The 17435-nt window shown below is 34.9% G+C and overlaps 2 protein-coding genes across 9 annotated transcripts in view; one reads left to right on the forward strand and one right to left on the reverse strand.

Annotated features, from left to right (window-relative positions):
- Positions 1-646: 646 nt before the first annotated feature.
- LOC140672501 (actin-binding Rho-activating protein) lies at positions 647-6958 on the forward strand. Of its 3 annotated transcripts, XM_072904703.1 has the most exons (5): positions 647-686; positions 745-802; positions 5787-5917; positions 6046-6295; positions 6468-6958. In XM_072904703.1, the coding sequence occupies exons 2-5, from the start codon at positions 782-784 to the stop codon at positions 6582-6584; spliced, it is 519 nt and encodes a 172-aa protein (XP_072760804.1). In that variant the 5' UTR covers positions 647-686; positions 745-781; the 3' UTR covers positions 6585-6958. The 3 variants fall into 3 exon arrangements, with proteins under 3 accessions (XP_072760804.1, XP_072760806.1, XP_072760805.1); XM_072904705.1 differs by lacking the exons at positions 647-686; positions 745-802 and adding an exon at positions 4731-4988; XM_072904704.1 differs by lacking the exons at positions 647-686; positions 745-802 and adding an exon at positions 4748-4992.
- Positions 6959-7251: 293 nt separating this feature from the next.
- The window catches only part of LOC140672493 (agrin), a 335476-nt gene continuing 325292 nt past the window's right edge, over positions 7252-17435 (reverse strand). For 5 of the 6 annotated variants that reach the window (XM_072904689.1, XM_072904691.1, XM_072904693.1 and 2 more), the window contains 7 exons: positions 16798-17414; positions 16246-16657; positions 15769-16022; positions 15355-15451; positions 15047-15154; positions 14259-14433; positions 7252-13799 (listed from right to left, as the gene is read on the reverse strand). In XM_072904689.1, coding sequence (XP_072760790.1) covers positions 13542-13799; positions 14259-14433; positions 15047-15154; positions 15355-15451; positions 15769-16022; positions 16246-16657; positions 16798-17414 — 1921 coding nt within the window. In that variant the 3' untranslated portion in view covers positions 7252-13541. The remainder of the gene's footprint in view (positions 13800-14258; positions 14434-15046; positions 15155-15354; positions 15452-15768; positions 16023-16245; positions 16658-16797; positions 17415-17435) is intronic. The other variant, XM_072904692.1, reaches the window with a different exon arrangement.

Raw genomic sequence — 17435 nt, forward strand, 5'->3', positions numbered from 1 at the left:
GCGGCTAATCCGCGAAGAAAGCCACGGCGTCGTCAACTGGGTGTAATTAAATAATGGGATCGCCGGCGATGTATCCAGCGTACTTTGTTGCAGTTTTTATTGATCTTTCGCCCGCATTTTATGTCTATCGTTGAAGCTTCGACTTTGAGCCAGCGGAAAGCCTAAAAGATATTTTTATGTAGCGTTGAAGAAATTTTTCAATTTTTTAAAGATATGACAGATGTCTTATTATTATTTTTTACCGAATAATAATTATGAAAAATGCTAAATTCTACGATCATAAAAATTCTTTTTAAATACTAAATATTGTAACACAAGCGAGAGTAAATATAGTTAAATGATTGTAAATTTCAATGAGAAGGAGGCCAGCGGATATAACTACGGCTGGCCGTGTCCAACTTTTATCAATGTGAATTTTTTCACGATTTTTCACTATTTTATTTAAGTGGAAATATTATTTCTACTGATTTTTTAAAATCAAATGTAGTATAATGTATATAATATTTTTATAATAAGAAGATCACACGTTATTTTAATAGAAATTTAATTCAAATTTTCGAAGATGTCGGCTGCGTCACGTGTTCGCTAGATCATAAATAGAATCGAGCAGCTGTTCCAAAGTCATCGTGACGGAGGTCAGTGCTGCCTCCAAAGATCTCCGAAGAAAATTAACCTTGACGTGCGCGGTAACGTAATTTAAGATCTAATCAATTCAATTAGGTAACCTGATAATTTCTTTGATAGAATTTGGCGTTCGCGACGGTCGCTTTACAGCTCAGAGATGGAGAGTGATTCTGAAGAGGTCAGTGGTAAAATCGTCTGCAGTGGCGAATCGTTCTCAAATGTGTCGTATTTTGCAATGAAATTTATTGAATAAAGCCGTTTCTTTTTTGCTTTGGTTAATTAATCGTTTTATGTGTCTAACCAGTGAAGAAATGACCGGACATAACTATACTGGCTAAATTAAATTACGTTTGGTTTTATTTCTATTTTCAATTTTTCTTTTTACTTCTTTAACAAGAACATATATCTTTTTATTGAATTTTTTAATTAATTTTTTTCATTGATGAAATCTAAAACGTATTCAAGAAGCAAAGAATGACTTTTTTTCCATTGTTTCGCGTGGGCGTTTATATTATCGAGTTATTTGAGATGAATTCCATCTCAAATAACTCGGAACGATCGTCACAACGGAAATCCTCGTAAATTAGATTTAAAAACGACTATTAGTCGTGGCGAGTTCCGGATTCATGACGAACGCGGCCGAAAATAACGCGATCGTCGACCAAAAATACCTGAGAAGGAACGGGAGAGATACTCGCGATTTCCGCGGTTAGATTGCAGACTCATTCGTTATTCTAACGTTTAACGTTTTCTAACACAACTCTTTGACGTTTCGTGGATATTTCGATTGGCCCCAGACATTAAAAACGAGGAATGCGTTAGCAAAACGTCAAATCCGAGACGGATTGAGATGTTTACGTGAAATACGTATTCCAAGTTTGGAGACTCAACAATCTAGGAATGTAAACAAGATTTCATGAATTTGACAACTCATGGATACTTCCTGGTTTCCGCTTTTAGCCGAGCGTGCATGCATGTTAACGGCACCCTTAATACATGTTCTATTTTATCCAGGTCGATCGTTACGTCAAGGCAACCTGCTTTCTTTAATCCTTTGTGTAGCGACGAGACACTTACGAGTCTCTTACATAGGGTTATCTTGATATTTATAATTAAATTATTATAGATTCTTATATATATTTTTTCTTATATCAAGCGTGTCTAATAAATAAATAATTTTACGTCAGAAATATTTATAAAATGCCAAACAAGAGTGATTAAAATTGAGAGAAATTCTCTCTTCTATTTACCTTTGTTTAAATTACAGAAATTAAAGAGTCTTTAAAGAGTCGTTAAAACTCTCTTTAGAATGTCAAATATCGTACTTTGAAGAAAGACGTCGCTTCCCACAAAGTCATTTAATCAAGACTAGGAAATGAGGAACTCACCCTTTCTATCTGTGTTTGATAATCCAATTTATATTTTCTCTCGCAAGTTTTTTTTTTAGCGTGGCCAATGTCTTAAGAAGAATATATATCTAGGTTTTCAATATTATATAATTTCTTCATCTTCAAGGTAACTATTTTATTTTTACTGTTGAGTGTCAAGTCTCAGAATTTTTTTTCTTCAATATATTATTATAATTATTTTATATCAAAATCTCTTGGGAATAAAAGAATTCTATAAATTATATGGAAATTTTAAAAAAGAGATAAAAGATGGACGAGTTGTCAGTAGCACGAATACCGGCTGTGACTAATAAAATGTGAGTGCCAAATATTTCGAGTTTGTGACGGGAAAAAATACTCGAATACTGACACCCACGTGTCGTTGACATCGGTCAATGGCGCGTGCATTTACGTTGACGCACGTGCGAAGTTTCACGCGTGGCTTTTTGGTATGTCATATGTGATTGTGTAAAAGCAACACAAGTTTTCACAAATTAAATTATATTATAAATTCTTTGATCCTCGTATTATTTCGCAGATGAAAGTAAGACGTTTTATTAATATTAAATTACTATTGCTACACTAGATATCTAGATAATTCAGGAAATAGCTCGATGTCATCCGAGCGGTTTTATGACTTTAATTTGGCCTCAGTTACATCAGTTCGTCAACGCGGTTTCGCCTAATTACTCTGAAATTTAATGTCGCGTGCCAAAAACAAGATGCGCATCTTTTATCGGTTGGAGAAATATATTGCTTTCATGTGACGGCTTTGAATGCCTATCACAGAATAGCCTCGTACTTAAATTTAGATATCGTTGATCACGATCTCCAAAGGAGGGAGCCGATGATTCCATGTCAAAAACACCGTTATTAATACTCGGAAGAAATAATAAGCTACAGATATATAACAACTTCCTGCAGGAAATAAAAAGATTTAAGTGTGTTTTACAGCAGGGAAAATTTTCCAAAGTTTACCTTCTTGCTGTGGTTATAAAAATACTTCGCATGGAGTTTCATTGAGAGACCGTCGCTAAACCGTAAACTCCAGCATCCTATTTCCGTTATACCGTACGAATCCACGCTCTTGCTTATTTATAGCACGCACGTGGCCGATTTCTAATCCCGTACGTTGTCTTAGGTTAAGCTCATTGCGTTATTCCAGCAGATTTTGCTTTATTACATCTCCGGGATGAGCTTTTCTCACAAAGAGAACAAAAGAATTCACTACGCGGGGTCATCGCCACATCGCGAGGGTCATCGGTGGGATAATTTATAGAATTCTCTGCGCGATGATCGTAATATGTATGGTCCCTGAAATTTTTGACACAGCATATTTAAAACTCTCCAGATTTAAGTTTGTTTTAAAATTTCAGTCATCTCAAGATCGAGTTTCTTTAATAATTAATTGACTTTTAAAAATATTACAATTTTAACGCTAATATTTTTAAGGAAATTATTTCTTTTTAACAAAGAAGAAAATAAAATTTTATCATAAGTGCGCACTTCCGTACTACAGTAAGAAAGATAGCGTGACGTATTAATTTGCTGATGTGCGCAAAAACAGATCTAATTTTGAAATGTGTTCCCTGAATGCTGAGAATGCGACGTCATAAACGTCAACCTCCTTGTTGAAGCTCCTTTTATGACTAGCCGTCTGACGATGTTTGCGCGCAGTTAACATTTCTCACGAAACGAATAAAAGATCGATTTGCGTAATAAAATTGAATTTTGCGAGACCTACTTAACTTGTAAACAATATTGCGAAATTGTGTTGCACTATTATTATCTTTTAAATTACAATTCCTTTTTTATAAATCTCATTTATACGTTTTGAAGTTTATTTTTCATATTATTTATCATAATAAAACAATCATTTTAAAACTTTTAGGTACAATGCATATTCTGTCAAATAAAAACAGAATTTGTCACGATAAGGAAAAAGCATGTGATTTCATAGACATTATTAACACAGCCGTTCATGGAGGGATTGATGATGAGGGAGGTTTCGCGCAAACCTGTTCGGTCTTTAGAAATGAAGATGCTTTGTATATTAATGTAAATCATCCTGTGCCTTGATTTATGCGCGTCCGAATGCCAACTCGTATATTGTCTATCTGTCAGTGACAAATTATTGCCTGTTTCCTTGCCGATAGTTAATTTGGGAAATCAAATACGTGTCAAATACTCGTGGCACATCTCAGCTTCTTTGCCAGGTACTCAGATGTTCTGAATAATAACACGATCGTCACGTGAAGATCACTAATTTCTATAAACGATAATTCAGCCTTCAGAATATTTAAATGAAAAACGCAATAATTATTTACGTGAGAATAAAATTTCAAAATTTTGTTATAGATAATAAAAAAACGTGCAATTTATATTAATTCAGTAAAATAAGTCTGAATTAAAATGTTGGACAGCCAAGTCTTCAATTTTTAAAATTTACGTTTCCTGAACGATTAGCAAGCCAAATTTACGAGCGAATGCGTATTGATGTTCTCTGGAAATGTTAGGATCTGTTTCCCGTAAATATATCGCACCGAGCGTTTATCAGATAAACAAACGAGTGAAATTCGCTTACGAATTAATTCCCGAAAGCAGAACATGAATGAATCCGCGAAGCAGATGGGTCGCGCAATTGAGGAATTATCACTTCCGGAGCGCGCAGGGTCGTTTGGCAGCCAATCAAGAGTCCGGGAATCGGCTCGGAAATGCGGCAAATATTTCGGCCCGAGCCGAAATATCGAAAGGTGGGAGCCTTTCGGTGCCGTCGGTTTCTTATAAAAAGAGACGCGCGACGTCGCGACGTCGTATTCGCGCCGGCAGTGGCGAGCATAAACGTCATATTCGATATCTCAGTGTATCGAAAAGTGAAGCACAGTGTCGTTTCAAGACAATTTTATCATTTAGATAAAATAAAAAATTTTGTTTTAAACTTTGTTGGATTAAAATTGACGCCGCAATGGCTGCGATGTATGTAAGTATTGCTGAAGTATGTGTTTTTTTTTTTTTTTAGTCACACTATAGAATTATCGAAACATCCATTGAAAATGTACCCTGAAATTGGATAAAATGCTTTTTTAAGGGAAACTTTTAGATAGGCTAAATATTAATACAAAAATATTTTATATTGAAAATAAAGGATGAGAATTATAAAAATGTAAATTGAATATCCTATCTTTTTGATAAATAAAATTTTCAGAATAAATAATAAAGTTTATGGATGCTAAATTATGCTTAAAAGATTATAATATTTAATAAATAAAATTTAGAAACAAAATGCAACATTTGTCTTGTGTTACTCTAAGAAAGTGACAATTTCACAAATGTAGTTTATTTCCGTAAAGTGACGAGATAGTTAAAGTCCAATTTTTGAAATGAATAGAGAGATATGAATACGTACAAATGAATGTAACTACAGATATGACCGTGAAAATTTGTCAAGATGCCACTGAGACATCTTTTATGGTCAGGGTCAACCCATACGTTCAAATTGGCAAAATTCCAAAAATTTCTGGCTTATTAAGGTGTCGAATAACTTAACTCATTGACGTCTGCATAGTTGAATATGTAGTTTTCCTTTTCCAAATGACTTGAAGTTAAAAATTAAAGGAAATTTACGTTTATGTTTCCTCTTTTTCATTTTAAAAATTTCAAATCATATAGAGAATCGCGTTTTTTACGCGAGCAAATTGCAAAATGAACTAATATATTAAATTGACTAAAAATAACGATATTAAAAATAAATATGTCTTTGTACCACTTTTGAAGGAATCCTTGGGAGCCAAGGTTGCTATGTTCAATCAATATGCCAACAAACACAAAGATAAGCAGAGCAAAAATCCATTCACGTCTGGCCTGAACATTGAAAAACCAAAATTCTCCAAAGAGGAATACGGCAGGTATTTGAAATTTAGTTAGATTTGTCATTTTTTTTATTTAATAAAAAAATTGTCTTTTTACGCGATATATAATTTCATCAATACTTGTTTTATAATTTAACCGTGATATTATTATTGATTCGCTTTAGACCAGAAGCAGGTTCTTTATCGGATATGCGTGGTCGTAAGGCAAATGCCCATATACTGAAGGAAATTCTGGAACTTTGTGAAATTATTAGTCATGAAGGGACACCCTGTCGGGATCAACCCGACGTAATTGCCATCACGTTTGGTGACATCTTCAACATTTATACTAATATTAGCAGTAAATGCGTAGGCTTGTTATTGAGAGCAAGGAAGCAAAAGTATTTAGAATTCGAAGGCGAATGTCTTTTCCAGGTAAATTGGCTTGAGACTAATATTCTTATATTTAGATATATTTTTTTAAATCTAATTATTTATTACTAAAGGATGAATCACTAAAGAGTAAACTTGACAAAAATTGATAATTAATTTGCTCTGTCGTTAAGAATTTTTTACGTTGTATTACTTAAATTCGATTATTTTGCAGAGACGAGATGACGATGTGCCGATATTTTTAATTAAGCCCATCGAAGAAATTCGTCAGGAATATAATCAACGACTTGAAGAAATTCGGAAGGACAGGAACCTTTTACTGGAGAGTTAATGAGTAAATAAATAAGTTAATAATTATATAATAACTATAGTTGATAATTATTATATAATTATTATTTTCTAATTCTATTAATATTATCAATTCTTTCGAAAGAACATTCGCAGCCTGTATTTATTCGCCTATATTTTATAGTAACACAAATGACCATTGTATATTATGTGATTTGTTGTATTCGTTGGATTTTGTATGTTAAGAATGAATGAATGCAAATTGATGTAAATATTTCACGAATATAGTGCAAGTGAGATATGTTATGTAATGCGACAGTAAAGTGATCAGTAAGATTAATACAATTTTTATGGAGTACCTCTTTGAGACAGTCATCTTTATAAATATAGCGCGTAATAAATAATTAATATGTCTTACATATTCTGTTTACTTTATCTCTCTTTTAAGACATTTCGATAGTTTGTACATCTCACACTTATTTTTTACCCAAATAAGATTATATATAGCTCTGATATATATTTCTCTTTTCAAGCTAAACCATTTCAAAGGAGGAGAGGAGAAAAAAAGAGCAGGTAATCGCATAATTTATATTTGTATATACAGTCACTTTACAACGCGCACTTTGTTACACAGTGTAGCTCGATTACTTTAGGTCAGCGAACGCCAGGTGTGTGATCTCGGTAAAGACGATATCAAAGTAAAAAAGAAATTAATTAATAAGAGGGGCGCCTGCATGTGGCGTGCATCTCTCGCGCGAAAAAGACGACGGCGACGACGCTGAAACGGGTATTTAATGTCCGTCCGAGCGGAAGCTTCTCGATAAATAAGCCTCCTTAACACGATGATGCCAGGACAGACCGAGGCCTCGTATTTTCACCGCGCGTTTAGCGCCAGCTGAACTGGGCTTCACCCCAAAACCCTCGTATCGGTCTGGAAAAGTTTAGAATCGCAAACTCGAAACTCGTTTAGGTACATCTTAATGTACTGGCGAAAAATTGTGTGCCATTTATGGCATTGAGCGAGCAGTGAGAATACAAGGCCGAATCTTTCGCACGTTCAAAGGCAGCAAGTTCGATACAACACTCGATGATACGTGAATATTTGAATCGTCAAAATGTACACACTCCTTCCAAGGAAAAAACATCGATCGTAGGGTCTCTATCTCTATATTGGCAGTAGCGTTAGTCGTATATATTGCAACGGAAGCTAATTTCCTTCTTTCTGTTCGCGCTTCTCCTCTCGACTCTCTCTTGTTTGAAATGCCAATTTTATTTACCCAATAAATACTATGTATATATTTTTTCTTATAAATTTATCGGTTAATTCGAGAACCTATAAATAAGTTGAATAAGAAAAAAAGATGAGTATAAATAAAAAAAGGTATTTAGATATTTAATTTGCAGCGAGTCTGTGCATCGAGTCTCGAGAAGCGTAAATATATACTTTTCCTTCATTCCTTCTTTTTTGTCATCTTTAATTAAGAAGTGCAATAGAATAAAGATGTTTACAATTGCTTTTCTTTCTCGAGTTTCTCTCTTTGTAGGGCTTCGCGTTATACTGGTGCATTTCGATATGTCAACGATAGGACAAACGGGAAGGGTAAAAAACTTTCCAAAAGACAAAAATTTGCGTATCGAAAACCGGGGAGAGAAGGGGGGGATATGTATGCAAAGATTGCGTGCACGATTAATATTCGCGTTGCCCGCGGGATATGATTCCCTTGGCGACAACGGTCGCAATCGATCGATATGTTGTAGAAATATCGCAAATTTAATTAAGTCGTGAAAATATCGTGACATAAAATGGACAAAATTTTCAGCGTCTTTACAATAATATGTCTTATTGTACGATATGATCTCGCGAAGTTTCGTTTTTTGGAGATTTTTTTTTTTTTTTTTCTTTTTAAATACATCTTACTGCATTTTACACCAATTCTCGGTTCTTCGAAGTAGCTAGAATCATGAAATATACTACGACATATGCATATAAAGCATGTTCGAATATATGTCAAAGAAATCCGACGATGTTCGCCGTAATTTCACGTAAGCGTATTTTCCAAGCCGCGCATTGACATTCCACCCCTAGCGTCTAGAATGTGGCTATATTATTTCGAATTGTATTTTTTCTATTATTAAAGGCGATCTTCGAGAGATGAAAATTAAATGGACCCATTTAGCGCAAAATGTAGAATGTCAGTACGGGCCGAAATTAATAAGGCTTGATTCACACTATCAGGGACGGATTAATTTGGATTGACATATTAGAAAGTTTCAGAAAAGCTACTTGTCTTTAACACACTCATAAGAAAATAATTTTATCCTCTAACTTATAACGTTATCACTTACATATTATTATTTCTATTATTATATGTATATTATTTATACTTAATTATACAATTAATTCTATATAATAGTTTTAAATCAAGCAACGCATTAGCTAATTATTTTAGTATTCGATAGTATATAAAGAATTTATAATTTTACAACCTAATTTTAACTTTATCGTTTTATGTCTTCCTCTAAAATTCAATATAAGCATAAGTTCAATTAAATAATTATCTTAAAAAATAAAATAAAACCTTAAGAAAAAACTATGCAAGTCATATTATGAAATACAAGTCTCGTATTTATTATGTATATTATACATAATTTAAAATTATTTATATAAATTTATGATTATAATAAGCAAAATATTTTTATATGTATGCGTATAAATTATATTTGTTAATTTAAGATAAGTTTTCAGATTAGGTTTGCGAGATTGTAATGGGACATATATTTATTTATGTATAACATATTATGAAGCTTTTTTGAAGCAACACTGAGCCCATAGTTTGAATCAAGCCTTTTATACATTGTCTCCGGAGATGTTTATAACAAACGATCTACACGTGACGATCGATATGTTGCGATTATGGACGTTACGTAACTTTATCGATCGGTTAATGCTTCTTGTTGCAGAAGCAAGAAATCGTTGTTTCCTCGTGTGTAACTATTGTAGTATATTCGCCAATACTTGGCTATATTGCGATCTATGGTACTAGCGTTTCTTAGACCGAGTTACATTAAGTTTGATTGCCAACAATTACGTGATTTTGTCCCGAAGACTATCTGATTTGGATATCTCGCCATAATATAATACATAAATGTTGACTTTTTGCTTTATTAAATCATCCTGTCAATGCTTCGAAGTATCGCAATATTATACGATAATAATGTTCGATATTATATTGATTTCATCGATATGACCTCGCGTCTGACCATACATGCATTTTCTACTGCGTTTACTTAAGTTTAATAATAACGTGCTTACCTCACTTTTTCAACGCATTCTTCGTCTCCTCTTTATAATAATCAATTTTTATTTTTCTTCGGGATTCGGCGCAATGTTGGTAATCGTAATAATACAATAAAATAGATTATAGTCTCAGGTGGTAGAAAACAGCGAGATATTCGACGGTGTCTCTCAATGTTACGCGTTACCGAGGATTTTGTAGAAATGCGCGTCGTCGAACATACGTGCCGGGTACACAACTCGATATTTCTCGAAGGGCCCCTCGCGCCGATCTTATTTCCGACATTTACGTGACCGGAAGAAAGCGTTTCCGCTGCTCGCGCTCACATTGCCGATGGTAATCACGTAAACATCCGTAACCGCCGAACGTTCCCAGTCCTGTCCTTTCTAGTCTCGCTATTTCGAATTATTATCCGCCTGCTCGCGTGTTGTTTGCGAGATTTTTCGAGAGACGTAGAAAGAAGGATCAATCCTGCAAAGTACATTCTTTTACATCCTATTGATCTTTTTTTTTAGAAATTTTTTTCTCTGTCGTATTCTTATAAATGGACTTTGTACATTTTACATTTCGTTCGCTACAACGGACAAGGGTGGAAACGTTTGACAGTTTTTTAAATTATTATCAACAACGGGGTTGCGTACGATAATAAATTTACAATTAACTTAGGCGTTTAGCTAATCCGTCCAAAGGGAAGAACACGGTCGCATCATTAGTCTGATGTGCGTGTGTGTTTGTGTGTGTGTGTGAATGTGTGTCCATTTCGTATATATATTTCGTGTGTAACACACACATATATATATATATATATATATATATGTATATATATGTATATGTGCGTGCATATGTAATATATATGCGCTCTCTCGAGATCACGCGAAAAATAAATGATGCACATTGCGAGCATCGTTCGAAGGCTAATCCGTGAATTAGTTATGATAATTAGGTCGTGTTACGATGATTTTTAGGTCCGGTTATAAGTATATGGTACATCTCTCTAGAACGAATAATTAATTCGTTATTTAGCTGTACGTGGAAATTATTTACAGGTCAATCGCAGAAACCGTCTCACGCATTTGCTCTCTTCGTCGTTCATGCACGTCCTGGATTACGCGGATTCAAGCTAACTATTTGGGATCGGTTACACCGATCGACGAGCTTCCGCTATTACCCGAAGAACTTTGCTTATTGCCTTTTGTCATAACGCAAGCGTGCATAAACGTAACTTTCGGAGAAAGTCCGTCCGCGTTCAAATCCGACATTTTTTTGGTGACAAGATCAATTTATTCCTATTAAAACAATATTTTCTTCTTCAAAATGATGATCTTCTTCTAGAAATCAAGCTTAGGAAACTTAATAGCCAATTTATTAGCTTGATTTTTGGAATTGTGATGTTCAAATAATTATAATTATAAATAATAATATAATTAAAACTTAAGCTACATATACAAATTATAATATTTATGTGTGTATTATGTATTTTTGGTAATGTATTATATAAGAAATGATACGCAAATAATACAAATAATATATTTTTACATTACGCTTTACAAATATAAATGTTAAATGTTTAATCAAAACCTAAATCGAAAGCTATTCAATTCTTCTGAAGAATTGCGCGAAAAGAGATATCTATTCTTTATAAATTCACATAATTATTAATTTGAAATAATTATTTTAATTCGAATTAATTTGATTTCTTACTTTTACACTAAATTTAAATAATTATTGCCTTCTTTTCCACAGAATAAAGTAAATAAGCTTATCGTACAAATACAATATTTTTATAATAGATTTGTAATTCACGGGATCTGAACGTCCACGGACTGTGCTTACGCTGGTCATTATTAGGGTCTACCTAAAACTTTTAACCCGGTTTCCGTCCATCAAATGGAATGTAGACTTCTTTTATCTGTATATAAGTCTGTATATATATATATATATATATATATATATATATATATATATATATATAATATATTTATTTTTTTGCGCACTTTGTAAAAAGCCTCCCCTACCTAAAAACAACGTATCGTGTGAATTCGTCTACTACTGGCAATAAATCAACAAGTCCTTTAAAATACATCTTTCTTCTATTCTGGAAAATCCACGGTCATTTAAATCTCTCTACCGAACATTCAAACATAACACCGATTTATCTTTTTTTTTTCTTCTTTCTCTTCTGTCGTTTTTTCTTTTTCTTTTTTTTTTTCATCGTCCGTTCGCGTCCGCTTTAATCAGTCTTGACATTGTAAAACGTTTAGATGTGCATCAGTACAACTTATAAGTATAGCTCCTATAACACGAGGGCCACTTCATAAGCGACCTCGCTTCTTTCTTCGCTAAATTCGCTAAATGTGCGCGCACGCACACATCCGTCACATACGCGTATACAGATAGATTCATACATATATATATATATATATATATATATATATATATATATATATATATATATACGTATTTGTATGTATATTATAATCTCGTTACCTTAAAAATATATTATTGTCTTTCGATGAGAATGTAGCACTTAGTTCACCATTTGTTCCTTTTTCTCTTCTATCCTTGCGACGACGATTGATCCCGATGATTGATCTCCGGTATCCAGATGATAACGTGAAATAATCGCGAGACGATCGATCCTTGTAGCTTTTCTTCTACACTTAAAGTTCGATACTTGTGGTCGGCTCGAAGAATAGCGAATGATTGAATGCGCCACTAGATTGAGAGTACTTTTTCTAATTTCTTATTTCTTACTTATTGGATGGCCCTATGAGAGAAAGCAGTACTCAACAAGTTCCTAAGATACGCCGGTAAAAATTCTAATAGTGTCCGCATATTTCACACGCGATATAACGATAGAGTCACTGAAACCGTTTGATAGCGTCTCCTTAAACGGCATCTTAAAATGGAAGTTTTTGGTTCTCTTTATCTGGCGCTCTGGTTCCTTATTCAGACTTTTAAACGAATAATGCCATTACTGGTCATAATTCTGGATTTATGTCGATTCTCGTCATTTTAACGAGACGTAAAACATTGTATTAAAGACTGGAGATTCTTCGGTCTTGGTCCAATTTCCCTTCCCGAGGGAGTTTGAGCTCTCGTTTTCCCAAAAATATCTCAAAAATCATTGTTGAGAACAAGAGTTGTGTCAGTTCTAATCTGTAATTTCGATTCCGTTGCCGTAATCTTCGCACAGGAAATGCAATACCACTTGCAAACGAGGTTATTAATTATTTGCATTTCTGTGCGAATATTTCTGTTTCTCCAAGGATATGGTGCCAAAAATGAGGCTTTAATTTTTTCCAACAGCGCTACATCGAGGACTATTCGCACGGACGTGATCCAAATCTTCGTACAACTCTGGCAGGAATCAACACGTCACAATCGGATCGGATTGAACATGATTCTTTTACACATTGTCTCGCTTCTCATTATCCATCATCACGTTCAGTCTATTAATTCGCTATGGCAAAAGCAGGGACGAGTACTGAATCTTCAATGGGGTTGATTATCGTCGGAATTCGTTATCATATTTATCGTTGTCAATGTTTAGGCGATTGTCGATCTTAGTTCGACGCGATGCCTTACTATTTTTACGAAGGCTCGCGTTTAAATCGCGCGATTAATTCGTTCGTCGTCGTTAAGTCGACGGGGTTTTTTAATGTCGACGTCGCGTTGACGATCGTCGAACTCGGGGTTCGTTATCATACGTCGTTATCGTGGCAGAAATCGATCTTTCGTCTAGCCAACGGCAATCGTCGTTTGTCGACAATAAAATCCGTCACGCAGCCTTTGATGCCGGGATGACCGGGTTTGCCGCCCACGAAGAGCTTGCCGTTGGTCGTTAGCAACGTTGTTTCCATCGGGAACTTGACGGGCGTGTGTTCGTCGATTTGGAGCGTACAAGCTTTTCGTCGTCGAGACGCTCGGATATGGTGAAAGACTCCGTCGTCCACTTTTTCCTGCAATTATATTCAGAAATGCAGAAATTATATGTCAAAATTTGTGAAAAGCAAGCATATCTATTCTTATAAAACAAGTTTATTTTCAAGATGATTTTATTTTCAGTTGATTTTATTGCGAGGAAAATATGTAGAGAAAAAAAATGAGTAAAAATATCAAGCTTTATTTGCTATATAGAGCGTTCTACTTGCATTATAGAAATAGAATTTATATCGAACAATTATTTTATATTAAAAATTAATATTGTCATTCTATATGTTATTTATTGATATATTTGACAAATTGTGTATAATTAAAAATATCATTTTTAATTGATAATATAAACAGACAGATTTCTTCTAAAGAGATTTATATTATAAAATTATTTGTGAATTTAAAAATCATTAAAAATGAGAAAAAAAATTAATTAAAGTTATTGATGAAGAAGATGTTCGATCAATAGAGTAATGTTATCTTACCTTGCTCTTTACGGATAGATTTTCAGTCTTGCTCTTGTAAGTGAGTACTACGTGACCATCGTGCAAAGATAAAAAGAAGTGTTCCAATTTTCCTCTTCCAACCCACGCGATGAGACCCTCGGGATGTACCGTTCTTAACCGTAACTCGAACTTGTTCGATTGTTGTCCCCTGCGTCTGAACAAACATGTCCATAATACTAGCCATTCATTAAAGAGCCCTAGATACACTCATGCTAATTCACACTACAAATCTGTACAGTTTTCTACATCAAGAAGTACAAGTAGATGGGAAAATTATTCAAAATAATAGAAATAAAAATCTTTATTTTATTATTTTTATTTATTTTAATAAATAAAATTCTCTTTAATAGACAAACTTTTTGAAGATCTAATTACTTAATTTTATCGATTCTCTCAATAATTTTACACAGCAAAACAAAAAAGTGGAGAATTTAAATATTATTATTATCTTTTCGTCAATTATCTATAAACAACAATTAAAATTTAGTATCATTGATAATTTTTAATTATTACTAAAAATTATTATAAGAAAATTAGTATATAAGAAAAAAAACTGCTCCCGTCTAATTGTATCTTTAATTGCAATGTTACGTAATCTACGTCAGCTACATTTGCTGTTATACAATCAAATAATCTGTTCTATCTAAGATGGTTGCTAAGGATGTGATTGGGTTGCGCCACGATTACTAGGTACGATGCGCGAGCAGGAAAATTAATCTATCCCTCAAACGAGTACAGCACAGTCATCTTTCCATTAGAAAACTTACTCCGTGTAATCGTAACTGTCGTACTCGTAGTCGACATCCTCCTCCAAGTCGTAGTCGGAGTAGGACTCCTCAAAGTACTCGCCGAGGGTAGTGTTAGTCGAGTTAGTACTAGTTAGTGGTTACATAATCAGAAGGTTAGTGACATTAATCGTTAGTCAGGAGCACTAATTAATCTACTCTCACTAACGTCGTTGCTAATTTCAAGTGCACCTAATAGAACATCACAGAGGATGTGCGCCGTTGCAATCTAGAGTTTCGTTCATTGTTTTCTCAGAATTACATAACTTCAAAGGATAAACGTTATTCACCTTCTTCCGTAGCGATGCTTGAATTGCAGGAAATTGTCACCTTCGAAACGCACAGGTCGCTCCGATATCTCTGTACCGGGCACGTCGTAGCCCATAACTGAAAGAAATATTTTTATCGGTTATAACTTAATAATTTTTTTATTTATATATTTCATTATAATTATAGTATAACATTAAAAATATTTATCAGCCAGTCAAAATATGTATATTCTCACTTTTATAAAAATTAAAAATATCTAAATATACATAGAGTTTCAGAAAAAATCGTCTGGCATAAATTGTACAATTGTTATTGTATATATAAATAAATTATAAATAAAAAAATCTATAAGTTGAAAATAGAAAAGTAAAAGGATACGTAGAAATAAATATAAGCGGAAAGATGCGTAATGAAATTGGGAAGAAAACACTTACAGTATTCGCAGTGCAGACCGTTGTAACCATTTGCGCACTTGCAGAGGTAACTGTTGAGAAGTGGAAGGCAGACTCCGCCGTTGTGGCAAGGATTCTCGTTGCTGGGACACGGTAGACCGTCGTAAATCTCCGTGTTGTGTTGAGTAATATTCACCGCGAGGTTCTGATATGTTTTGCCGTTTACCATTAGTCTCTGCACAGCGCCTACCAATCCGGTCCAGGCTCCGGACAGACGATGAACTTCCCGCCAGTGTCTAAGAAACGAAGCAATCGCGAATATCTTAGGTTTGATTTTATTTTTTAAATCAAACAAAGAGGTGGTATAAATTATATGTGTGTTGGAAAATATAATTTAAAGTGTGTAGAAAAATATTGAAAAATTGAAAACTATCACATAAAAGGAAAAAAAAAAAAAAAAGAAAAAGATATGACTGAAGCAGTAGAGATAAATAATTCGATGAAAATATAAAAACTCACTTGACTCCACCGACGTAAAGCGGCATTTCCAGATTCAATTCCGTGAGAGGACTTCCGGATAATCCTCTAGCGACGATTCCGTCGTCGAGCTGAAGTACTCCCTCTCTACCGAGTCTGCTGATTCTTACGCAGTGCCAGATATCACGACTGACCGGATCAGGCGACGTGATGTTGGCGATACCACTCCCGAGATTGAATCTAAATTCGAGTTTGCCGTGAACCAAATTCAGACTTATGAAATCGCCCCTGCCGTTGTTTAACTGCCCGTTGTAAAGCAGGAGACCGTCGTTCGCGCGGGTGAGGAACCACAGTTCGATGGAAAACGCTTTCGCGATGCCTTCCAGACAAGGCAGCTCCAGGTATGCATTACCATTCATCTCGGGAATTAGCAATTCCGTCAATTCGGCGTCCACTAAACATACATAATATAAGAATTTAAAATTAAATTATATATTTATTAAAAAAATTCAATATTTTGATATCCTAATAAAAAGACAAATATGTGCGCTTTTTATAACAAGCAAAAAATTGTTATTTTTGTAAGACACTTACGGATCTCGCAGTGTTCGCCGGTTCTACCTGGAGGACACTTGCACACGTATCCTCCTTGTGGTAGGATGTCACAGGTGGCACCGTGCTGGCAGGGTTCGCCGATGCAGGGGTCGAGCGACTCCTCGCAGTTCCTGCCGGTGAACTGCGGCGGACAGATGCATCTGTAGTCTGGCGGCTCGTACTTCTCTACCGCGTAATTGCTGTGGTCGTAATTGTTCTTCTCGTACTCGAGCTTGTAATCGCACTTGCCGGTGACGCAGCGTTTCCTCGCGTTCTTCTTGGTCCTCGTCTTTTCGATGGACGTGCAGTGAGAACCTTGGCATCTGACTATGTTCACCCCGCCACCCTTGTTGCCTCGATTGTTCCTGCTCTTGCCTCTTTTCTGCAGCCTCCTACATTCCCGGCCGTTGCATAGATCCTCCTCGAAGATTGGCTGGCACGTCGCGCCGTTTTGACAGGGTAAATTGGCGCATGCATTGTCACCACACTCCTTCACACGGTAGCTCTCGAGGACGTCCTTGTCGCGACCCACGTGAAGATCCACGCTGAACCGATTGATCTTCAGCTTGCGTATGCAGCCGAGAAATCCGTGACTGGTGCCGATATTGTCGTAGACTCTGTTCGGAAAAATCGCAATC

Source organism: Anoplolepis gracilipes, chromosome 13 (genome assembly GCF_047496725.1).
Source record: "Anoplolepis gracilipes chromosome 13, ASM4749672v1, whole genome shotgun sequence".
In the NCBI taxonomy this organism is placed as follows: Eukaryota; Metazoa; Arthropoda; class Insecta; order Hymenoptera; family Formicidae; genus Anoplolepis; species Anoplolepis gracilipes.

Bases quoted from the DNA above. Each gene is read 5' to 3' on its own strand.
- LOC140672501 (XM_072904703.1), top strand. From the start codon at position 782: ATGGAGAGTGATTCTGAAGAG. The intron at 803-5,786 runs GTCAGTGGTAAA...CCACTTTTGAAG, and splicing joins TGGAGAGTGATTCTGAAGAG to GAATCCTTGGGAGCCAAGGT. The intron at 5,918-6,045 runs GTATTTGAAATT...GATTCGCTTTAG, and splicing joins TCCAAAGAGGAATACGGCAG to ACCAGAAGCAGGTTCTTTAT.